Below are 25764 nucleotides of genomic sequence, written 5' to 3'. Positions count from 1 at the left end.
GGAAATCCTTGACACACTGAAAGGTACTTGTTTGTTTGGTAGCCTCTGGGGCATTTTTGCTTTACAACTGTTTTACAGGATGGCTGCTTCTCCACAGCTGCCCTGACATAGTGAATTTTCACCTCCATACATCCTGGAAATACTAGAACTGATTAATACAGAGGACTGTCTGTATAGACATCTACCATAAAGGCCAAGCTGTTGCTATTGTTTGTTGTATAGTATGGAACACTCAGATCAATAAGGCTGTAAGCCTACACATGGCAACCCCCCCACCCCACCCTCCAGTCCTCACACACCCCCTATAGCTTCCAGCTGGAAGAATTCACTCTAGCATAATTTTTGATTTAACACCCAGCCTGCATTCCTCCCCCAGTCTCTCAGCGTCTAACAAGAATTCAAATTTTGTAGGTGGCCTTGCATCAAGGATTTCAGATTTGAGGCTCCATTCCTCCCACCTTTTCTCAATCCACCATTACCTTTTGCACAGTGAATGTATCTGTCAGAAAAGCTGAAGCTAGTAGTCAAGAATGGCTCGATCAACATATAATTGGATTCATATAGCTAGCCAATGAATATATGTGAAAGGAGGAGCTTGTTGAAGAAGCTCTTCACAACAGAACAGTTATAATAGTAAAGGCACATGAACACACCCACACACACCCACACACACACTTATTTCTCTCAATGCCTTTATGCTTTCAAGTCTGAAAAGACATTCTCTCTGTGTGAGTCTTCTCACAACACTCTCTCTCTCTCTCTCTCTCTCTCTCTCTCTCTCAATCTCTCATTTCTACTTAGGAAAGTGAGCAATCTGGAACAAGCAAATCTTGAACAATCTAAGTAAAATTGGACCTAGGAAAAAGATTCTTCTTCAACATCTACAATGGATTGGAGCACTAATGTCTCTCACTGCATTCACCGAATGGAAGAAAAACTAGAACCACTAATGAGATACTTAAACAGCACTGAAGACTACCTTGCCTTTTTATATGGACCAAAGCGGAGCCACCTGTTCCTGCCTATGACATGGATTTATGCTTTGATTTTTGTAGTTGGAGTATCTGGTAACCTTTTGGTGTGTCTGGTGATTCTCAAGCACAGGAACATGAAAACCCCTACTAACTACTACCTCTTCAGCCTGGCTATTTCAGACTTGCTGGTCTTGCTCTTTGGGATGCCCTTGGAAGTCTATGAAATGTGGAGCAACTACCCCTTCTTGTTTGGACTGGTCGGGTGCTATTTTAAGACAGGACTCTTTGAGACCGTGTGCTTTGCTTCTATCCTGAATGTCACCATGGTCAGCATAGAAAGATATGTGGCCATCCTTTACCCCTTCCAAGCCAAGCTGAAAAGCACACGGCGGCGTGCTCTGAGGATCATCATTGCCCTCTGGCTCCTGTCTGTCCTGTTCTCTCTTCCCAACACCAGCATCCATGGCATTGTGCTGCAGTATTTTCCGAATCGCACCGAAGTCCCTGGCTCTGCTACATGTGCTGTGGTCAAGCCCATGTGGATCTACAACGGTATCATCCAGTTAACTTCTTTCCTCTTCTATGTTCTTCCCATGAGTGTCATCAGTGTGCTGTACTGCCTGATGGGGCTGAAAGTGAGTCCTGACTAAACTATGTCCTCTTTTCGTGTAACTTTCTTTCATGATCCATCCCATCCTACATCATCTCATCCCATATATTAACTATTTTATTTAACCGCTCCTGGCTTACACCGTTGTCTTTTTTGGCAATGTCCAATGGGGGGGAAAGTTCACATTCTACCACGGGAGAGTAATTCTTCAAACCCATTTCCCATAAAAATCCATTGCCAAATTATTCTAGAAATCAATTGCCCAACCTTTATAATATTACATCATTTCCTCTTTCAGTTGCATCTTAATCGCAGATTATTACAAACTCCTATTTCTGTAGATATATAAATAGGGTTTCTGATTTTGATTAACATTTAACTAGAATATTTTTATTTTTTAAAAAAAAATGAGTTATTGAGGAGATTCAGTGTGTCTCTCCTCTTTCTCACAGCCTAATCCTAAACAGTTTTACTCAGAAGTAAGTTCCACTGACCTCAGAAAGACTTACTCCCTGGTAACCATGCATGTTAGAGAAACGCATGTGAAACAGACTGAACATTGCCTACGCATATGATGATGGAAGTCATGCATATGCCTTTAATTTAAATCAGAGGAGAACCGGTTCATACAAGCACTCCAACCTTGCACAGAACTCTGCAAAAGGATGTCACATTCACACTTTTTGAGCAGGTAACAAAAAGAGCATCTAAAAACTAATATAATAAATGGCTGCATGATAGAAAAGGGAATATTTAAGCTCAGTAGGCAAACAAGGATAGTCTAACTAAATATATGTAATGAATCCTCCACTCCACCTCCATTGATGGTTATGGCCACAAAATGATTCTCTCTTCCCTCGCATAGGTAGGAAGTATGGTTTGAAAGAGATCCTAGAGAAACTGTTTAATCGAAGTTCACCATAACGCTGTCATGCTATTTAACAACTCCATCAAACAGTTTTCAGATACTCATTCATTTAAAATGAGATCACCTCTTGAGTTGGGTGGAAAGTTAAATCAATCCCATTTACGTCAATAAGAAGCTTTGCTGCTGATTTCAAAAGATTCAGTGTTTTAAAAATGTCAGCTTTTTCTGTACATTTTTTTCTCTGTTGCATATATATTTCTATCCTTATATATTCATCTGACATAATCAATAGAAGACAATGGCAGTGGAATCATGGACATAAACATTTCCTTTCATCTAAACATTACCTTTGATGTAATTCAGAACACTGTTGCCATGCTGGTTCCATAAAATGAAGGTGTGTGAGCAGGTGATTTTAATTCATTTTATTAATGGAATTTCTTCATTGTTTTTCTTGCACATCCACCATCAAATTAATTCCATACGAGATATCATCTTGACCTGTTCTGCCTCTCATCATGCACTGTAAAGTGGGAAATCCTGCTACTTCAGTTCTGAAAGAGAATATAATGCCTTGATTGTAGGCAAAGATAATCACAGTGGGCATGAAACTGATGTCAAATGCACATGGTATCTCCAAAATATACAACCCATGGTTTTTAGCGATGCTGTTCTTCTTTACAGTGAGTTTCTTTTTTAAAAAAACTTTTATGAAGAAGTCAAGAAGAAAAACCTTGGGTTAGTAAAGTTATAGCAAAAATAGTTGTTACCTCACTATTGTGGGTTTCTCTCATTCATCTATTCACAAACAATGTTCCAGGAATGATCGAGAATGGTAGCTCTTCAGGGAAAAGAGAGATTTCTTCACTGTACAAAAAGATGCCTGAAAGATTTAAAGCCAGGCTGAAAATAACTGCTGAAGGCTAGTAACTGCTCTTGCATTTAAATATTCCGAGGTTCACACACTGTGTGCCAGGAAAAGCCTACAGTCTGCAGGCCCTTAAATGCTCCGAAGCATCTGTTCCTCCCAAAGGGCATAAAGGGAACTTCAGCAAGCCAGACAATTAGGGTTTAATGTACCTTTTGAATATTATCGTTAATACAAGCATTGTCCTAGTTCACGTATCCAGGAGATGTATCCACTTTACTAAGAAGACTGTCAGGAATGAGAGGCTGCATTCAGTGCACTCACGTACTCTACATTCTTTAAGTGCTGGTATCTGTTTACTGGACTGATCCCCTAACTATCTCTAACCACGGACTCAAGGTATGGGCCTTGCCATCAAAGCAGCTGAAATGATACCGTAAGAGTACCAAAATGCAGGTACCCTTTTCACTTCAGCACTGTTCTAGTACAATTTTTGCTGCTGTGATGACAAGGTCCATACTCGTCCCATATCCATCATGACTTCTTGAGTGGCTTCCCGTTGGACTGGCTTCCCATCCTTCTAGTACCAGATCACCAGCATGAAAGAATAATGCCATGCTGCCATGAGGATGCATGCTGACCTTGCATGTTGAAATTCATTTCAGAAGCACCATTCTTTTCCAGCTGAGGCAATGGATAAATGAGTACAATTGTGCCCCTTCCTAGGTATTTGTAAGTCAAATGAAGTCAAAAGTGAAAAATCAACTGAAATTCCATGTAGGTCACATCCTGTTCTGTAGTGTCTGTGATGCCATGTTATAATGTAATTGCACAAGTTCCTGAACATTGCAGTATTGTCCAGAGAAAGTGAAGAATATTTGGAGTTTAGGCAGCCATTTAACAACATTAGCCAGGATGATAAAGTGAAGCAAACTCAGACAACCTTTCTTTTCTCTAGTCCACTGACTAGAGTTTTTACCCCCTTCCTTTGGGAACCTGGAGAAAAAAATCTGTACAGATAGATAGATAGATAGATAGATAGATAGATAGATAGATGATAGATAGATAGATAGAACAGAACTGCAAGTTCATGCAGAAATTGGACAGCACAAACTTTAGCTGAAAAAAAATGTAATCTCACTGAGACCAAAATTGACAGATCTGTCCATCTCAATTGATGACACAATTTAACGTTGAATCTGGTTTGGCCCTGAGATGGGGACCATAAATCAATGGTCTCTGGTTTGACTTCAAAAATGTGTCACTGACCAGTCATTATCTCACTGGAAGCAATGCTGCCATTCCAAGTGGACATTCACAACAGCAAGTTCAGTGTTGTTCATTTTTCTTAGAGTTATTTGTAGGGATGGACAAAAGTCCCTTACCTGTTCTCAAAGCTTGCTTCGCAGTGGGGAGGAGGCGCTTCAGTTCTCCCCCCGAAGTTCAGGCGAGGGGGGGGAGGCGCCCCACCTCGCCTGGCTGAAATTCAGGCCAGGTAGGAGCGCCCCGTCTACCCGGCCACAAAAAAAAAGTTAAAAACACACACACACACCCGTGATAGGCTACGTAACGATTTACGTAGCCTATCACGGCTAGATTTCCAAAGTCAGCCATGATAGGCTATGTAAATCGTCACGTAGCCTATCACGGGTGACTTTGAAAAAAAAAAAAGCATGTACGCAAATGGCGGCTCCCATGGGGACCGCCATTTGCGTTCCTTATTTTGGCACGTCTAGTCTACGTAAAGATTTACGTACACTACGGTGAAAATAAGGGCAACGCAAATAACGTTCCCTTATTTTCGCCGTAGTCTACGTAAATCTTTACGTAGACTAGACATGCCAAAATAAGGAACGCAAATGGCGGCCCCCATGGGAGCCGCCATTTGCGTACGTGCTTTTTTTTTTTTTTCAAAGTCACCCGTGATAGGCTACGTGACGATTTACATAGCCTATCATGGCTGACTTTGGAAATCTAGCCGTGATAGGCTACGTAAATCGTAGCCTATCACGGGTGTATGTGTGTGTGTGTTTAATTTACTTCTTTTTTTTTGCAATGGCAGCAGTGGCAGCCGGTCGGGAGACCAGCCGCCACCCCCGCCCCTGACGAAACGCCGCCAAAACGCCGCCGGGACCCGCTGCTGAGAGGGACATTCAGCCACGGTAAGTCCCATCCCGGGGGGGGGGCAGCGGAGAATTTCCCCACCAATTTCGGGGGGCCGAATGTGTTGGCATTCGGCCTCCCGAAGATTCGTGGAGAAATTCTCCACCATCCCTAGTTATTTGGTGTTCTACATCTAATGATCTGGTGAACAGAGAGGAAGCAGAAAGACAGAAAGAGTTTCAAGATGTGCCACTCACTCTTTACCAGCCTTCCCCAATGTGATGCTGTCCAGATGTTTCAGACTACAACTCCCACTATTTCTGACCATTGGTCATGCTGGCTGGGGCTGATGGGGATTGATGTCCAAAACATCTGGTGAGCACCTGTTTGGAGAAGGCTGCCCGCTATTTAGAAAGTAAATATAGTTATGGTGCAATCCAATGTATGTTTTGGGCTCCTTCACATGGAGCTTTTATCCTGCTATTGAGATTGCTCAGTCATGGAAGTTTGCGGGTCTATTTCATGATGCCATTAACCTCCAAAGCACATCCAGAAGTATTTCCTGGTTATTTTGTCTCAAATAGATCCGGAACTAATGAACCATTTTTTAAACTCAGAATGTAACATGATTAAAACAGCCACTAGATGGTGCTGTTTCATTCAGTTCTATGGAACCTTGAAAATTAAAAGCTTCCCCTCTCAGCAATCATATGGTTGCTGTCTGGGAGCCGGCGATAAAAGTGGAAAGGCTCCAGAACGGGAGGACTGTGGGGGTTTTCTTTAGTGTAAAGGCAGGCTTAGACAAAAAAAAAGTCCTCCAGCCCCCAGCATTTCCTAGCTAGCCATGCTACCTGTGGAATGCTGGGAACTGTAGGAATTTTCTGTCTAAACATTTATAGCATTGCACCCTAAAATAGTTAAATAACCTATTCCAGTATTGTAGAAAACAAGGTGACAGCTCAATAGAAGAAACAACTCAATAAATCCATAGGGAAGCAAAAGAGCATGAGTTAGGTGTTTAGAACTTTAGCTGATCAGCAACATATCTGAATAAATTATTCAATTTTGGATCTGTATACTCATGTCACTTGGTCATACCATCAGACTAATTGTCTTGTAACTAAAATCGTGTGCAAGATGTGTTTGATTAGGCTGCTCAGAAGGATTAGGGTGGCCATGTGACCTATTTTACAGAGGACAGTCCTCTATTTCAATTTTCTCTTTCACAGCCCCAAAGCCTCCTACCCCCACCCTGCCAGAATTTGCATCAGCAAAAGAATTGCCAATTAGCCACTAAAAATCAGCGGCAAAATTCTGCAGTATACTACAATGGCTAAATTAGGTAGAATTTCAGTGACAAATGGATGTATGATGTTCACAAGCAATGCAGAATATTTTTTTAATATTTTTTTAAAGGAGTGCAGAGTATTTTTGTAAAAATCAGCCATATCAGTATTGTAGCAACTACCAGGGTTAATTGCTACATAGGAATATGTCTTTATCATCTCTGGGTTACATAAGGGTGAAGAGACATTGTCTTAGTGTGCAACCCTATGCATGTTTAGACAGAAAAATGTCCTACAACTCTCAGTATTCCCTAGCCAGCCATGCTGGCTGGGGAATGCTGGGAGTTGTAGGACTTTTTTTCTGTCTAAATATGCATAGGATTGCACCCTTAGAAAGTATTTTTTTAGTTTATTATCATGCCACAACAATACTTATTCCATGGCACTTGCTAGAATAAATATCTGTTGGGACTGAAAAATAGCCACTGAAGCATTCAGGAAGTTTGGCAGCCATTAGTTGGTTTGCATGTTTATGGAAAAAACATAAAAGTACATAAAAAAATTTTAAAAATGAATTAAAACACCTTTCTGTTGAATATATTCCCCAGTGGAAGAATGTGATAAACTGATAAATGATACCAATGGTTTTATATTGGCCAAAATTAAAAAGCTCCCAAAAAGTGTATATGATATGATCAATTGTATGGCATAAAGCAGGAAAAAATATGAAGACATTGCCCACAGAGATAGCAGGAACCGTCTATTGTGCTGCCAGAGAAAAGGTATTCTCTCAATTTCTTATTGGCCATTCTTTCAAAGTGAAGCTTTATTTTTTGTTATCCTACATATAAAATACAGCTGCCGCCTTGTAAAAAGGAACAGGAAGTATGTTTGCATTTTTAGCAACTGAAAGTAAAATATGAATCTTTACAAAGATGCTCTGCCCTCTGCTGAGTAATTAATCACCATTAGTAAGTCTCTTTTATACATCTTATTTTTGCTCAAGGATTTCAGGATAATTTTGACTTTTGGTTTCATAATAGATAGAAATCATATGGTGGGCATGATTCAGAAAAAGTTAGATGTGATAAAGGGAAGTATCCAATGGGGCACTTACACCCCCGCTTATTCTCTTGCACCCCCACTGATGGTGTTGTGCAAGTGGTGGGTTCTGCCAGTTCCGTTGTGCAGCCGGGACCCACCACTTGCACGACAGAGATCTGACACTTCCCAGAGGAAGTCCTGGAAATAGCTGAAACACTTGCTTCTGGATTGGGACAGGTTGGCAGAGCTCCCTTATGCAAGCTCTGCTGATTTGCCCCATTCCAGCAACGAGTGTTTTTGCTCATTTCCAGTTGCCCCTGGAGGTGCTAAATCTTCATTCCACAAGCAGTGGATGCCACTTACAGAACGAAATTGGCAGGGTCCAGGAGAATTGGCAGATGTGTAAGCGCCCCACTGGTTACTGTCCTAAAATTGCAGTCCTAGGCCATTTTACAAGGAAGTCCATTACAATTGCTATGGCAAACCTAGACAGCATAGTAAGAAGCAGAGACATCACCTTGCCGACAAAGGTCCGCATAATCAAAGCTATGGTTTTCCCAGTAGCAACGTATGGCTGTGAGAGCTGGACTATAAGGAAGGCTGAGCGCCGAAGAATTGATGCCTTCGAACTGTGGTGCTAGAGAAGACTCTTACAAGTCCCCTGGACTGCAAGGAGGTCAAATCAGTCCATCCTAAAGGAAATCAACCCTGACTGCTCATTGGAAGGACAGATCCTGAAGCTGAAGCTCAAATATTTTGGCCACCAAATGCGAAGAGAAAACTCCCTGGAAAAGACCCTGATGCTGGGAAAGATTGAAGGCAAAAGGAGAAGGGGACAGCAGAGGAAGAGATGGCTAGATAGCATCACCGATGCAATGAATATGAACTTGAGCACACTCGGGGAGAGAGTGGAGGACAGGAAGGCCTGGCGTGCTGTGGTCCATGGGGTCACGAAGAGTTGGACATGACTGAACGACTGAACAACAACAACCATTACAATCACAGGGTTGGATCCAGATTAAGTTAGTTGAGCTCTATGCACATTCAAAGCAATGGTACAAGTTACTCATGCAAAGTTGGTCCCATTGATTTAAACTGTTACTAAATTCAACTAATTAAGTCTGTATCCAACCTACAATTAATGGGAGCTACTTCCAAGTAAATATGGTCAGGATCAAGTTGTAAGTTTTATTGGAAGGATGAAATTAAGGGTTGTTTCATGGTTTTTTATTTGCTTTCTTTTTTGTCTCTTGGCTTGTGACTACATCTTGCACCATCTCCTTGTGATTTCAAATACTTTTAATCATCTGAGATCCTTCTCTTCCCACACACTCTTCATCATCACTATTTTGTTGCCAGCATTTTTAGCAAACCTCAGTGATGACAATTGGCATAATAACAAACTACCAACCCTTCCAAATCTGATGAACTGCTGGAGTTGTGAAAATCCCAATTTGCCAATTTAAACATACCAGGAAGAAATGGCTTCTTTGGCTTCTCCCCGTCTCTCTTAAGACTTATAGCTCTTGCTCTCTCAGTCTTGTACTTTTTGACAGAACTTTATTCAGTTAAAAGGATTGCTTCATTTATATTAACAAATCTTCTTTCACACAAGGTCAGCAGCAGCCTGGCCAAGAAAAAGCTCCATGTACACCAGGGGTCGGGATCTTTGGCTCTTTGGACCAGACACTCCCATGGGCTAGATGTAGGGATGTACAGACTGTTTTTGATCTGCTCCATCTGTGTTCTGCAGATTGTCAGGTGCCTTTTGTTCCGTCGTCCACTCAAAGATGGATGCAATTTTTTTCATCATGCAGAAAAAATACGTAAATACAGAAGTATTTACGTAAGTATTTACATAATTTACCTCAATAGGTAACATTTAGCATATTTTCCCCCATTCCATTCAACATTTCCTCAGCAGAAACTTACATATTTTCCTACAAATTTATATGTGTACATTTCTGGTAAGTAAAAAAAAAATTATCCGAAAGTCCACAGACTCCATGCGGCCTGAGGGGGTCGGTCCGCAGCGGATTCTGCATGTCGGATTTTTAGAAATCCGAGCTCATTTTAGTCCATCTTGAATTTCTCCAACATTCCTAGCTAGATGACATCAGGGGTGGGGGTCTGTCAGTGATGTGAGGGGCAGGGCCACACTCCCTGACATCATTGGGTCCCCAGCTGGAATGCCAGTTGGAACTCTTCCAGCTGGTACTTCAGCCAGGGAGCCGGTTTCGTTCATCAGAAGGGGAATGTGAAGGATGAGCAAAGCACACTCGTCTGACACTGAGTGCACAGCTAGCGTTGCTCCTGCTTCTCATTCATAGGGATGTTAGAGAATTCCTCCATGGACTCCGGTGAGGCCGCATTCTTTAGAATCCACACACACACACCCCAGAGTCCATGGTGGAATGGAGCAGTTCCCCCCCCCCCGCCACCCCGTGAAACTTCCCCAGGACAGATCTTACCTTGTGTCAGCCGTCTGGTCCATCCACTGCCCCTCATCTGCGGCCGCCATTTCCCTCCCTACTTTAGCCGTGATAGGCTATGTAAGTATTTCACGGAAAAGAGCAGGGATGCAAATAGCAGCTGCTACGCCATTTGCACCCCTGCTCTTTTCGTGATAGGCTAAGTAAATATATATGTAGCCTATCACAGCTAGTTCAGGGACGGGATGTTAGCCGTGATAGGTTACATATATATTTACATAGCCTATCACGAAAACAGCAGGGACACAAATGGCATAGTGGCCAACATTTGCATCCCTGCTCTTTGCCATGATAGGCTATGTAAATATATACGTAGCCTATCACGGCTAACGCAGGGACGCAAATGGCGACAGCTACAGCAGCTGCCATTTGCGGCCACAGCCCGGCAGCAGACAGAGGTCCAGCTGCGGGTGGCCCCGGATGGCAGCTCTTCAGACTTGCCGCAGAGCAGAGCCAGCCAGGGACAATTCCGGGGGGAGGGACGGATCATCTCCCCCACCACCACGGACACCCCAGACCAGAACAAGGTAAGGGATTCGTACATCCCTACTCATGCATGGCTCCAGTTCTTTGTCTCCTTCTAACTGGGAAGAGGAACAGCACACTAAGTAAAAGGAATCCCTGTTGTTATCTCCAGTCTGTGACAGGAGGGGGAATGGTGCACAGGGGAATGTCTTTGTTATCTCCTATCACAGACCAAAGATAGCAAGGTGATTCCTTTCCCCACTTCCTCCCCCAGCCCATGTTAGCTTCCAGGCCAGAGGGTGGGGCTTGGGGAGGATGCAGGACTTGGGGAGGGGAGTGGGCTGGGCCTGCAGAGGGAGCCCAAGGGCAGTATCCAACACTGTCATTCTGCAAACTCAAAGAGTGCTAGAGGAACTCCACCATATATTTCTGTTGTGCATCCACTTCCTCATCGGCTTGCACAAACAGTTATGCAACTGTGCTTACACAAACATAACTTTAGTTGGGTTCTCCTCTTGTTTGGAGCCTAGTTTCCACTAGCACAACATCATCTGTGCTAGCGGAATGACACAGTGGGATACTGCCCCAAGCCTCGATGGACTGGATGAGAAACCCCCTCATTGACTTAAATCAACACATTGTGTTCCTTCTCTCCAGATATTTGTGTCATGTGTGATTTTCACAGAGGAGCAATAGCTTAATATTCAGGCCTTAGCTATTCACTTTCTTGTCAGCTTTCTCCTAGTCCTTCTGTCTCCAGCACACACCAATTAGCATATCTTCTCACTCTGACTGACTACCAACCAACTCAAACTGCAGGCTCCTGTCAACTGTCATTTTCCAACTGCTCTTTTCTACCTACCTAAAACCCTTAGCCAACCAGAATTGAATCTACCTGATCCAGAACCCATCTATAAATATTCAAAACGATTGTCTCTCTCTCTGTCCCCCTTCAGAATATGTCACCAACCAGCTACTACTGATGCAGGCCTTTGATATACTGACAACACTAGGACTCAGACCTACATAGATACATTATAGCCTCTCAGAGGCCACACAAAGCATCCAATCATTACAGAACAATAACAGTTATATACGTGGCATTTCTTCACAATTGGTCACAGTGTTAGCAGATATAATGGAATGAATCTTTCTGTGACTGATATTCAGAAATGTTGCCAGATCCATTCTTGTAGCAGTTTTTCCTAACTTTTTTTCCCCTGTTACTAGCTGAGAGGAGACCGTTCCTTGGAAGCAGATGAAATGGGGATTAATGTTAAAAGACAATCCAGAAAGTCCATCACTAAGATGCTATGTAAGTACCAAATGGGTGTGTCATACTTATGAATTAATGTGAGGCAGCTCAGTGTAGAAGAATGTATTTGAGGATGCAGCTAGAGGTCATCTAAATGCATCCAACCCTTCATCTGCATTTTGAATCCAGCTCTTCACCCTGATCCAATTTTTCATCCATGTTTTGAGTCTCAGGAGAGGAGGGAAGGAAGAATAGATATTGTCAGGAGTGCCCTAGCTGCCTTTTGCAGTCCCCACCAATAGCCAACTCAGGACACAGACGACGAGGAATTCTTTCCGAGATTTTATTCCTTTATACTTTATGACTCTTTCAGAATACTAATCGCTAGCGCCAAAGCAAGGAACAGCACTGGGGAAAGATAACAGAGTAGTCTAAGCTCCAGGTAAGGCAGTTGGTCCCCATTTGAAAGAGAATCACAGGAAGACCCTGAACTTATGGGCTATGGAGAGATCCTCCCTCTTTCCCTTGGGTCCTTGGGATGCAACCGTTGTTTGCACGCCAAACGAGCACTACGCCTCCTTTCCATGCCCTCCATCTGTCATTGCTCCCTGTGTCTGTTCTGAGCATCCAGCAAGCCTCCCTCAGCGCTCTCTCGCTGCCAGGGTCACTATCTATCCCAGGAATGCCAGCAGGAGGAATCTCTGCCAGCTGCTGTGCTTGTGAGAGATGAGCGAGCTCCTCTCCCATGGATTGCTGTTCCTTCTCAGAATCAGAACTGCTCTGGGGCTCTATTGAGTCAGTTTCCACCCTGACATCATCCCCGCTCCCATGAGGCCCCCCCTTGTGCTCCTCCCCTGGGGCCCTGGGTTTGTGGGGGTACAGCTGGTGGAAGCACCTCAGCAGCAATGGAGCATGCACATTTTCCGCGGGTTCCCAGGATCACTCATCTGGCCTGTACCCCTTCCAGTCCACCAGATATTGCAAGCGGCCATGAGAAAGGCGGGAGTCCAGAATCTCCGCAACTTCAAACTCCTCCTCCCCCTCCACCAGCACTGTCAGCAGGGGGTAGCTGGCCAAGCGATGAGGGTTGCCAGAAACCAGGGGGGACAGCAAGGACTGATGAACAGGATGGATCTTCATGGAGGAGGGGAGAGCCAGGTGAAAAGCAACAGGGTTAATCTGGGCCGTAATCTGGAAAGGCCCCATGCGGCAAGGCGTGAGCTTCCTTGCAGGCCAGTGAGAGGGCAGGTATTGGGTGGACAACCAAACCCAGTCCCCCAGTTGCAGAGACGGACCTGGCTGGTGCCGCCGGTCCGCAGAGGCCTTGTAGGCTGTCTTGGCTTGCTCGAGGGAGTCCCGTAAGAGGTGGTGCACCACTCGCAACTCCTCTAAAAAGTCATGGGCCACCGGCACCAAAGAGGGAGCTAGGGTGGACGGGAAAGCCTTGGGATGGTAACCAAAATTGGCAGAAAATGGAATTTGGTGGGTGGAAGCATGGCAGGCATTGTTATAAGCAAATTCTGTGAGAGGCAGCAAGGAAAACCAGTCATCTTGCTGGTAATTGACATAACAGCGCAAATATTGCTCCAGAGTTGCATTGGTGCACTCAGTCTGAACGTCCGTCTGTGGATGGTGGGTGGAGGAAAGACAGAGCGTCACATGGAAAAACCCAAGTAGCTCTCTCCAGAAATGGGCAGTGAATTGGGCCCCCCTATCTGAAATGAGACCCTTGGGCCATCTGTGGAGCTGGAAAACATGTGCCAAAAAAAGCTCCACCATCTCCCTTGCTGTGGGCAACCCAGAGCAGGGGATGAAATGGGCCATCTTAGAAAACAAATTCACCACCACCAGAATAGTGGTCTTACTGTGTGAGCGAGGCAAGTCAGTGAGGAAGTCAAGGGAGAGCAGTTTCCAAGGTCCTGAGGGGGTAGGCAGGGGGTGAAGCAAGCCTGTGGGCTTGCCTGAGGGGGCCTTCACCCGCTGGCAGGTTGGGCAGGAGGCGACATAGGTCTTGACGTCCCGATGCACACGAGGCCACCAAAAATCCCACATCACTCTGTGCAGGGTCTTGGCGAAGCCAAAATGCCCAGTGGTGGGGGAGTCGTGGCACTGATGGAGGACCTTCTCATGGAGGGGTCTAGAAGGCACATAGACCTGGCCAGAATGGTAAAGCAGGCCACTTCGCAAAGAGAAGGGGGTAGAGTGGGGAAGGCCAGAGGCTAGCCACAATTCCTCCACTTTTGTGCGAACAAAAGTATCCTGAGCCTGTTCAGAGTGAATAAGTTCCTCCCAAGAGTGAGGCACCGCAGCTGCCGCCAGGCTCTGGGGGGAAGAATCAGAGGGGGAGGGGGATTTCCCTCACCCCCTGGCTGGAGGTCCAGCTTACGAGAAAGAGCATCTGCTTATAGGTTGTCGGAGGCCTTCACATGGCAAATCTTAAGGTGGAACCGGGGGGGGGGGGGAACTGACTACCTAATTTGCCACTGGTTTAAGGCACAAGCTGTCTGAAGATGTTCCAGGTTGTGATGGTCGGTTCTAACTTCGACTGGGTGCCCCCTCCAGAAGATGACGCCAGGTCTCCAAAGCAGACTTGATGGCCAACAGTTCCTTCTCCCAGATGGTATAATTCCTCTCAGATATGTTCAGCTTCCTGGAGTGGTAGGCACAGGGTTGCAACCCGCCGCCCACCCGATCTGGCTGAAAAAGCACCACCCCCACCGCAAAGTCAGAGGCATCAGTTTGCACTACAAAAGGCTTCCTCGGGTCACGATGTAACAGGATCGGCTCAGAACTGAAAAGCTTCTTAAGTTCCTCGAAAGCCTGTTGGGCATATGCCATCCAATGAAAAGGAGATTTCCTGCCCTTAAGGAGGTCCATGAGAGGAGATGTCAGCTGAGCAAAGCTGGGCAGGAACTTTCTGTAAAAATTAGCAAAACCCAGAAAACGTTGCAAGTCCTTCTTGGTGGATGGAGCCTGCCAGGAGAGGACAGCCTGGACCTTTGCAGGATCCATCCTGATACCGTCAGCTGAGATAATGTATTTATTTATTTATTTATTTTTATTTATTTATTTCATTTCTATACCGCCCAATAGCCGAAGCTCTCTTAATAATGTAGCCAAGATAGTCCAAAGAGGTTAGGTCAAATGCACATTTCTCCAGCTTGGCATAAAGGTGGTGCTCGCGGAGGCTCTGGAGGATGGCGGAGACATGGTGCTGATGGGCATGGGAGTCCTCAGAAAATATAAGTAAATCATCAAGATACACAATGAGGAAAGTGTCCAAATAGTCCCGGAAGATGGCATTCATAAAACGTGAAAACATGGGCGGGGACAGGCGAACCCAAATGGCATCACTAGGTATTCATATGCTCCATACCATGTGCCAAAACAGGTCTTCCACTCATCCCCCTCCCGGATGCGTATCAGATTGTAGGCGCCACGCAGGTCCAACTTTGTGAAAATCTTGGCTCGCCTCAGGCGCTCCAGCATCTTTGGTATGAGGGGGAGGGGGTACTTGTCAGGGATCGAGACTGAATTCAAAGCTCTGAAATCGTGCACTGGACAGAGTTTGCCCGATTTCTTGTGCACAAACATGGTAGGGGCGCAGGCGGGGGAGGAGGAGGAGTGAATGAAGCCACGTCTGAGGTTTGTGTCCATAAACTCCCACAGAGCTCAAAGCTCTGGCTCCGACATTGAATACAGCCGGCCAGCAGGAATGGTCGCCCCAGGAATGAGGTTAATGGCACAGTCAAAAGGGCAGTGGGGGGGAGCTGGTCGGCCTCCTTCTTGTCAAAAACATCCCAAAAAGCCGCATACTTCTCTGGGAAGATGACGGTAGCTGAAGGACTGTCAGAAGCAGACGAGGAGGGGGAGGAAAGGGTTAAGGCCTGGACTGGGACTGGCGCCTCGGTCGGGAGGCAATGCTCCCGGCAGTAGGGAGATGCAAACTCCACTTGCTGAAGCCCCCCCAAAATCTGAGGATTATGCTTAGAGAGCCAGGAAACACCCAGCACGATTGGGTATTGGGGAACCTTGGTCAAGTGAAACTGAATCTGCTCAACGTGGGACTGGGTGCGCAAAGTGAGCGGAGCTGTAATCCGGGTCACCGCGCCCAAAGAAAGAGGACGCCCATCAATGGGCTCCACTGCCAAGGGGGCAGGAAGAGGCAGGGTAGGAATCTTGTGGAAGAGGGCGAAGGTTTCATCCATGAAACTGGTTGTAGCCCCTGAGTCCACTAAAGCCTGGGCCTCCACCCCACCCCACTGGGAGAAGCGGAGGTGAACATGCAATAGCAGATGGGAGGGTGGGGGGGTTGCAGAAGGCATCCACCTGGTGGGGAACCAACCCCCACACTGGAGACCCCCAACAGGCTTGGGGGGCAGCCTAGTCAGGCCTGGGGATGAGGAGGAGGAGGAAGGAGAGGAGGGGGAGGCAGTGGGGCTGCGGGTCTAGCGCGGCAGGTTTGGGCAAAATGTCGCAGCTTTCCACACCGAAAGCATCGGTGCTCCGCACGCCTCTGCTTTAGTTCCTCTGGCGGCAGCAGGCCTCGGGTATCTCCCAGATGCATCATGGTCTCCTCCACCCCCACCGCAGGGGCGGGTGGTGGGGGAGGGGGCAGAAAACTTGGGGAATGGGAGAAGGGAAATCTCAGCCCCCAGCACCCCGCTGGGTCTGCCGGCGGCCCTCCAGCTGACTATCTATCTGGAGGCAGGTCTGGATGAGGTCCTCCAAAGTAGGCGGGCTAGGTGTGCGTGCCAACTCATCCAAGATCTCATCATTCAAACTGTCCAAAAACTGAGCCACCAGCGCAGCATCATTCCACTGTAAATCCTGCATCAGCAAGCGAAAAGTTGTCACGTAGGTGGAAACTGAGTCCTTGCCCTGCCTGAGGCGAAAAGCAATCTGCATGAGCAGGGGGTCACCAAAAAAGCTGGCCATTGCTGTCATGAAACCTTGATAGTCCCCAAGCAGGGGGTCATTAGCAAGAAGTCCCAAAGCCCATTTAGCTGCCATGCCTGAAAGTAGGTTAATGATGAAGCCCACACAAACCTGTTCCATCAGGAAATCCTCAGGTCATAGGCGCATGTACAGCTCCGATTGGGCCTGGAAAATCTGAAAAAGTCCTTTCTCACCAACTTCTCTGGCAGTGGCAGAGCCACCGGGCACTTGCAGTGGGGGGGAATCGGAAGTGGTGGGGGTTGAACTGCAGCTTTCAGACTCTGTACAGCAGTCATCAGTTGAGCCACTTGATCCTGAACAGCCTGGTTCTCTTGCGCCAGAGCTTGCACCGCCGGGTCCATGGCAGCCTCCAGAGGCAGTAGGAGCAGAGAAAGAAAAAAGAGGAACAGGGACCAAGCTGTCAGGAGCACCCTAGCTGCCTTTTGCAGTCCCCACCAATAGCCAACTCAGGACACAGACGACGAGGATTCTTTCCAAGACTTTATTCCTTTATTACTCTTTCAGATGCTAATCACCAGTGACTAAGCAAGGAACAGCACTGGGGAAAGATAGCAGTAGCCTAAGCTCCAGGTAAGGCAGTTGGTCCCCGTTTGAAGGAGAATCACGGGAAGACCCTGAAGTTATGGGCTATGGAGAGATCCTCCCTCTTTCCCTTGGGTCCTCAGGACACGACCGTCGTTTGCACGCCAAATGAGCGATACGCCTCCTTTCAGCGCCCTCCATCTGTCGCCGCTCCCTGCGTCTGCACCGAGCCTCCAGCAAGCCCCCCTCCACTGCTCTCTCGCTGCCAGGGTCACTATCTATCCCAGGAATGCTGGCAGGAGGAATCTCTGCCAGCTGCTGTGCTTGTGAGAGATGAGCGAGCTCTTCTCCCATGGATTGCTGTTCCTTCTCAGAATCAGAACTGCTCTGGGGCTCTATGGGCTCAGTTTCCACCTTGACAGATATTGTCCTTCTCTGAGCAGCTGCCATTCTGTTCTGGGAAGCCATTAGTGCTCTCACTCCCTAGTGAGGTTTGCCTGGCACCCGATTGTATTCCTTCCAGTGCCACATAAAACCCTTTCTATTTTCCCAGGCATTTTAGCTTTCTAGCCTTTTAGCTTTGCTGTTTTAAAACTGTATTTTAAATCTCTGCACTGCTGCTAGGTTTTATTCTGGTTTTATTCTGGTTGTATTGTTATATTGTGGTTTTAATGCCTTTATATTTTATATTGTTTTACCCTGTGCCTTTTGGTTTTAATTTTTGTGAACTGCCCCCACAGCCTCGGCTATTGGGCGGTATAGAAATTAAATAAATAAATAACTCCTGACAGAAAGGGTATTCTGGAGAATTCATTGCATCAGCCCCGAAGATAAAGGCATGATACATACTTCTATCTGCTGACGCTGGCACTTTGACAATAGGCAAGTTTGGCTGCAATCCTGTGAACACTTACCAGAGAACAAAACCTGTTTGAACACAATGGCACTTACCCCAGAATAAACACGTGTAGAAATGCACTGTTAATTTTAATTTTATTTCAGCCTATTTCTTTCTATATTGATCATTCAGGGCAGCTCACAAAGTTGTTCAAAATATAGTAACGTAAGTTAACATAGGAGGCTATTTGTGCAAATCTACCCACCAGATATTTATTCAAAGACAATGGAATAATATTATTTTCCGCATTCTCAAACTAAATTTCTGGTGAACCTCCAAGGGAAAAGAGTTCAAGAAATGTGGAGCTAGGGATGGAGTGGGTGCCCGATTCAGTCCAGGAATCTGGAGGAACTGCCCCTGCCTGCACCCCCGAGGCCCGCTCGCCGAGCCCCTGCCCCTGCTTGCCCCTTGCTTGTGCTTGGCGAATGGCTTAGACTCACCCCAGTGGCTTCTTTGAGCTTCATGGTCATCATTTTTTGAGAAATGAAATGACAATCACCATGTGCATATTTGTGCACACACAAAATGTGCATTGTGTGAATGCGCATGTTCGCATATGCAAAAATGTGCATATTGCAAATGCACATATTTGCATATTCATGAAAATGCGCTTTTTAAAAAACACACACACATTTTTACACACACACAAATAGGCACCTTCATAAAAATGCACATTTCACACATGAGAATATGCACATTCACAAAATACGCATTTTCGTGCATGCAGAGACATGCACATTTTTGCAATCGCCATTTTATTTTTTGAAAAAAAATGGTGACTGCAGAGCTCACTGTGGGCTGTTCGCCGAGTGTGGGAGGAGCTTGAGTGTGGTACGGAACCAGTGAACAGGAGCAGGGGCTAGGCAGGCATCCGGAGAACCTGGATGGGGGTGAGTTCGCACATCCCTATGTGGGGCAGCTACCAAGAAAGCCTCTCTATGTGCCCTTACATGCAACCAAACTCAGAATAAAGAGGCAAGAAAGAAGTCATTGGGTTGAACTAAGGCCACAAATTTTATTCATTTTTAATATAGCAAGACCTGCAACTGTGACTTAGTAATGTCAGTAACCATGCAGAATACTACCTAGTTCAGGAGTTGCAGTGTGACCATACCTATTTGTAAGTCGAGCAAGCCATCCCCAGCCATGAGTTAGAGCAGAGGTGCGGGTCCTTTTTCAGCCTGAGGGCAAAAGTATTTCAGGAGTAAAGCTCTTAGCTCCAATCAGCTGCTGATCAGAGATGAGAGATTTCCCCCACTGAGGGATTGGGAGGGGGCTGGGAGAAAAGCTGGCAGGCTGAATGGGGAACCCCCTGCATAACGTAACCAGCCCATTGGCCTGTGTTTCCCCATGCTTGGGTTAGAGGTAGTAACTTTCCTGCTCCCTTCCCATTGGCCATACCTCTTCAGGTGTCGAGGGGGGCTTTCTGAGCCATTTCCCTGGGCCACACAACTCTGGGTGGGGGAGACAGGCTGGCCCAATGGGGTTCTGTACTTCACCTGCCAGGTCCCAGAGCCCTGAGTGGCAAGTCTCAGGGATTGTATTTATTTATTACATTTATATCCTGCCTTTTTTCCTCCTTAAGGAACCCAAGGCCGCATGCATAATCCTTCTTATCCTCCATTTTATCCTCACAAAAACAACCCTGTGAGATAGGTTGGGCTGAGAGTCTGTGACTGGCCCAAAGTCACCCAGTGAGCTTCCATGGCTGAGTGGGGACTAGAACCCAGATCTCCCAACTCCCAGTCCAACACTCTAGCCACTACACCACACTGGCTCAGGACGCGCACCGAAGGCCCTCCCTATCAATGTTAATACTTGTTTCATGAACTGCCCAGAGAGCTTTGGCTACTGGGTGGTACCAACTGCAATGCCCTACCAAGTGCACAGTGTAAAGTAGGTGGGACCTCCCCCCCATCTGCAAACTGGAGCTAATCTATTACATAAGCAAACGTTCCTTCTCTGTCCCTTTGTGACCAACTACTCCTACCCTATGATCCAAGGGTGGGTGGGTACTGAGCAATTCAAGAGAGCTGGGCAATGGCAGACTGGGCTTGTATGTCCTCCAAGCACCACCCAAGCCAGTGCCTGCATGGTGTGCATCTGCATGTTGATGCCACATGTTTTTGCTGATGCCACTCTAGCTTTAGAAACCAGCAGCTGATGTATTTTTTCTGCACTTGAACAACAGCACACCAAAAACAAAAAAATCAGTCTGTTTGGGCAATATTCAACGGTGTCATTTCACAAACACAAATAATGCTAGCAGAGCTCCACCAGATCTTTCCGTTGTGCAAGCACTTGCTCATTGCCTTTGCGCATCCAGCTGTGCACCTGGTATGTCAACTACATTTGGGCAAACATAACTTTCATTGGATTCTTTTCTCGCAAATAGTTCAGAATCTAGCTTCCACTAGTGCAACAGCATTTGCACTAGCAGAAGGGCGCAGTTGGATATAAGGATGGTGGAGGAGTCCCGTTGGGGGATCAAGCTTGGTGGATTATCACTAGCTCAGCCCCCCAGACTGGAGTCTGCAGACCGCTGTGCTTGCCCGACTCAGAACACACTGAGTTGGGCAAGTGCAGTGGGTGCCACTGCTCTGCCAAGCCATCATTCTGCGCAAAATGGCTTCTCGGCCTTTGCCATAAAGGCCGATGTTACATAAATGGTGGCCATAAAGAGGGCCATTTATGCAACATTACAGGCATAAAGGGTCCATTTAGAACATTTGCGCCTGTAATGTTGCGTAAATGGGCCTCTTTACAGCCACCATTTATGCAAAATTGGCCTTTACGGAAAAGGGTGAGCTGCCATTCTGTGCAAAATGGCAGCTTGGCAGAAGAGCAGGACCTCACAAGCTGCATGCCTGCGAACCGCCTGGCAGCTCACCACACACGATGAGCGGGGTCAAGCGGCCAGCAGGGGTCCAGCGAGCAGCGTGCGGCATGGATGGGGGTGAGTTCGCCCATCCCTAGTTGGATATTGCCCCTTGTTCTGACTAGGAGCATATGAATATCAGTATGGAATTAAACTTTTTAATGGAAATTAATTTTGAGCAGGTGTAGGCAGAACAGAAAGGAGGAAAACAAATATTATACAATACAGTGGCATATTTCCAGTTGGCAAGGTGGGAAACTATCTGGAGTGTTCATTACCTTTATTGAGTCATGTGGTTCAGTAAACAAAGTATCAATTATATGTTTTTCTGTCCTCTCTCTCTCTCTTTCTCTCTCTGACAGTCATCCTAGTAATCATTTCTGGGATATGCTGGGCTCCATTCCACACAGACCGGCTTTTCTATAGCTTCATTGTAAACTGGACAGAATCCCTCACCAGTACATTCAACTTAATCCATGTGGTGTCAGGTACCCTTTTCCGTATTAGAGTCTGATCCAGGACCAGCACAAGAAATGTTGCTGCCTGCTGCTGAGCATCAAATGGGACCCCTGCCAAGTTATGTTGGTACCTGGGGCGGAAATTCCCACAAATGCCTTTCCACGGGAATAAAAATAGAACAATAATAAATTCAGTAAGTGATACTTTGCTGCCCTCTCATGATTTCCCAAACCAGCTGCCTGAGGTGGCTGCCTAACTCCGCCTACTCATGGGGCCAGCCCTCATCAGAAGTAAATCTTTTAGGAAGAAAAATGTGACCGTTTTAGCCAACCATTTTCCCCTTCCTAGTCAGAATGTGATCGAATTATTCTTGAAGAAATTGATGGCCAAACTTCTTCTTTTAAAAAAACAAACGAACAAACAAAAACTCACCATTTAACATCAACTTCTGGATGGAAAATATGTAACAGACTGATTCTTCCTTTTCCCACTTATTATAAATAACTTGTTTTTTAATCTGGAACAACTGGGTCACATTATTTTCCTCTTCCACCCTTTACATGTCATGGGGCCCCTAATTATTCAGCACTCCAGCTCTGAGTTCATTACACTTGACAGTAATTAGCAGGTGATCTATATATGAATAAGAAAGCCTTGCAAGAGGATGTGATTTACTAGTGCTATAGAGATATCAGTGAGCATAAAAATGAAAACATGCAACATGTACATTTGCAGGAAAAAAATGTGCTCTTCAAGAATTACTATAAAATGTGCAATCCTTCCACAAACTACTACCACTACTAGTAGTAGTAGCAGTACCATCCACAGCATTGCATCTATTACAGCCTAAAACAGTACTGGTGCTAACAGGTGACAAACTAGTCACCCATTGCCCACTGAGGAAATGTGTTGGTGAGATGCTGTTCTGATGTCATAGGACAGTGGAGAGGCAGCCTACAAGGCCTTAAATAGTCGTCCTTCCCTTGGTTTGGTCTGGTCACATGACCTGAGTGAATAACACAAGGACAGGAGCATGGATTCAACCCACTGAACACAGTGTTCTGCTTGAGCATGATGGCTTTTCAGTTCCCTTCTTTGAGTGACTATCCCCTGTGCCTCCCTCTAAGTGGGCTACGTAACGATTTACGTAGCCTATCACGGCTAGATCTGCAAAGTCAGCCGTGATAGGCTACGTTAATCGTCACGTAGCCTATCACGGCTGACTTTGCAAATCTAGCCATGATAGGCTACGTTAATCGTCACGTAGCCTATCACGGCTGACTTTGCAAATCTAGCCATGATAGGCTACGTTAATCGTCACGTAGCCTATCACGGCTGACTTTGCAAATCTAGCCATGATAGGCTACGTTAATCGTTACGTAGCCTACCACAGGGGCGTTGGGTTTTTTTTACTTTTCTTGTAATGGCGGCGGTGGCAGCCAGTCGAAAGACCGGCTGCCGCCCCTGCCCCTGACGAAGACCTGCCGAACCACCGCCGGGACCCGCCACCGGGAGCGACATTCGTGAAAGGTAAGTCCCATCCTGGGGGGGGCGGGGGGGCGGAGAATTTCTCCCCAAACCTTCGGAGGACCGAATGCATTGGCACTCGGCCCCCCGAAGTTTCAGGGAGAAATTCTCCCCCATCCCTACTAAAATCCCCCTCAAGATGTGGAGGCCCTCTGTAAGACACAGCAGTGTCACCAGAAGGAGTTGTCACCTTTCCAGTACACACTGGAAGCACTTCCCATTCATATATGCCGACGTCTGCAATGGATCCCAGCCACAGAGCCTGGCTGTCTGCTGTTCCTCCCCCAATGGATGTGGGCAAAGCAGCTGGTGCGGAAAGCATTTTTCTAGTAAGTAATGCAAATATTCTCTTGCTCGCTTGCTCATGCTCCCTCCCTCTCCTGAGAACCTTGGATGAGAATGAATCATGCATAATCTAAACTTATGCTAAAGTTTGAGAAACTTTGAGAATTTGCAGAGGTGCCATAATAGTTGCCTGGATCTGTATAATTAAGCAAAACATGACCTCTAAATGTCATTGTCTACCAAAGTCAGCATTTTACTCATGAAACAATACACAAAACCCATTAAAGTTGCTACTAGACCATCTCTAATATATATACAGGGTAATAAACAAAATGCTGTCCTTGAGGATTTCTCAGCCAAGCAGGGAATCTCATTAGAAAGTACAAGGAAGAGGAGAAAAAAGATTTTTAAGTTCTTGCCCCATGCCTGAGGTTTATAAATACTAATTACATTACTACTAGATATAAAATTTAAATGCTCCAGATTCAATCCTTTATTGAAGATTCACCAGCTGTAGGCTAGGGGATTTGGGGGAAGTGCCTCACTATGCCTGGGAAATGCCAGATATACGATTTCTGTGAGTGAAATACTGGCAGAACACCCCAGATAAGTCAGTGGAGTGGAGTGGAGTGGAGTGGAGTGGAGTGGAGTGGAGTGGAGTGGAGTGGAGTGAAATGTAGTTGAGTTATGGGCAGGATGTGGGCAGCACAGAGAGGACCCATCCCATACCATAACACTATCCCTGATTTAAAAAAAAAAAAAAGCCAGTCAAAGGGTTTTGACCTTTAAAGCCTGACAGGCCCCTCTACCTTGGCTTGATTTAGAATAGCTCAATAATTACTAGGATTTTTAATGAGGGTTAGAAAAAACATCTTACTTGTTTTCTGAGAATTTCTGGGCCCAGGGCATAGTCTGAAGGCACATGCGGCAGCTACCTATCTGAAGCTAAGCAGGTTTGGGTCTGGTCAGAGCTTGGAGGGAGACTGCCTGGGAACCACATGTAGCCACCTTGAATTCCATGAAGGAAGAAAGGTGGGATATAAATGTAAACAATAACAATAATAATAATTTTCTCCTGGTTTGTAATGTTAGGAACATAGGAAGCTATTTTATACTAAGTATGAGCATTGAATCATCTAGCTCAGCATTGTTGAAACTGACTGGCAGCGGCTCTCCAGGAATTCAGGCAGGATTGTTTCCTAGCCCTACCTGGAGATGTCAGGGATTGAACCTGGGTGGGACCTTCTGCGTGCAAACCATGTGCTGTACCATTGAGCTATGGCCCCTGTTTGCATGAGAGTGCTCATCATATTGCTGCCTAGGAATTTTGGTTCCCACTTCCCAGCCTGCTTCGAAATTCAACCGCTGAAACCTTCCTCTGGCCATTGCTTCCCCCACCCCTCTCCACAGCCCATATCATTTTTACCCAGCTGGGCTCCACAGCCTGAAAATGAGCCTGGTCAGTGGAGGGGGTGGAAGAAAGTAGCTGAGGGAATGGGACTGTGGATGGTCAAGTGCCAGATGGAGAAGAGGGTTCAGCACCTCTTACACATGCACCTATGTGGGGGGGGGGGCATTAAGTCATAACCCCTTGCTTTGTGTGCAGTTGGGCAGATCTGTGCTCAGAGTCATGGGTGTGCTGCCGACTATCATGTGGTCATTCTGCCCTGAGTTTCAGAAGATAATTTTCTTGCAAGTTTCGTTCATAACAGTAGCATAGCATATTCCATTCTCCTATTTTTCATGTAAATTGCAGCATTGTTATCTCTTTGGCAGGGCTGCTGTACTTTTCTTTTTGTCCCAGAGAACAAGAGCAGCTAATATAGCTAACATAATACCTTTAATTAGGCAGAAACTAAACCAGACAAAGGCATTGTCTTATATACCTAACCTTGTTTCTGCCAATTAGTTAAACAGAGATGAGATTTAACAGAGGGTCTATCGCTCACCAATTTTCTCTTCTGTTCTTCTCTCCCTGTTTCTTTCTGTTGTGGTTGTTTTTCTCTCATAGGTGTTTTCTTCTATTTGAGCTCTGCTGTGAATCCCATCATCTACAACTTGCTGTCCAGGCGTTTCAGGATGGTTTTCCTGAGTGTCATCTTTCCTCAGTGCAATCACTGGCACCACAGACATGCTACCAGCCACCCTCCGTGCCAGCGCAACATTTTCATGTTGGGAGAGCGCAAAACAGTGGGGTCTGTGGAAGAGAGAAGACCCCCATGTATGCATAGGTCATCCATCTGTAGTTCTCACTTGTCTAGTGGCTTGTGA

The 25764-nt window shown here is 46.0% G+C and overlaps 1 protein-coding gene across 1 annotated transcript; it reads left to right on the top strand.

Annotated features, from left to right (window-relative positions):
- The first annotated feature begins 886 nt into the window (after positions 1–886).
- On the top strand, positions 887–25764 carry NMUR2 (neuromedin U receptor 2). Its single transcript, XM_084832436.1, has 4 exons — positions 887–1609; positions 11941–12025; positions 21585–21710; positions 25505–25764. Exons 1-4 carry the CDS (start codon positions 887–889, stop codon positions 25762–25764), a joined length of 1194 nt encoding a protein of 397 aa, XP_084688562.1.

This window comes from Heloderma suspectum, chromosome 2 (genome assembly GCF_057233095.1).
Source record: "Heloderma suspectum isolate Gila_16-S chromosome 2, 16-S_ref, whole genome shotgun sequence".
Taxonomy (NCBI): Eukaryota; Metazoa; Chordata; class Lepidosauria; order Squamata; family Helodermatidae; genus Heloderma; species Heloderma suspectum.
The sequence above is the reverse complement of the archived record's forward strand: the minus strand, read 5'-3'. Positions and strand labels throughout refer to the sequence as shown.

Bases quoted from the DNA above. Each gene is read 5' to 3' on its own strand.
- NMUR2 (XM_084832436.1), top strand. From the start codon at position 887: ATGGATTGGAGCACTAATGTCTCTCACTGCATTCACCGAATGGAAGAA. The intron at 1,610-11,940 runs GTGAGTCCTGAC...CCCTGTTACTAG, and splicing joins ACTGCCTGATGGGGCTGAAA to CTGAGAGGAGACCGTTCCTT. The intron at 21,711-25,504 runs GTACCCTTTTCC...TTTCTCTCATAG, and splicing joins CTTAATCCATGTGGTGTCAG to GTGTTTTCTTCTATTTGAGC.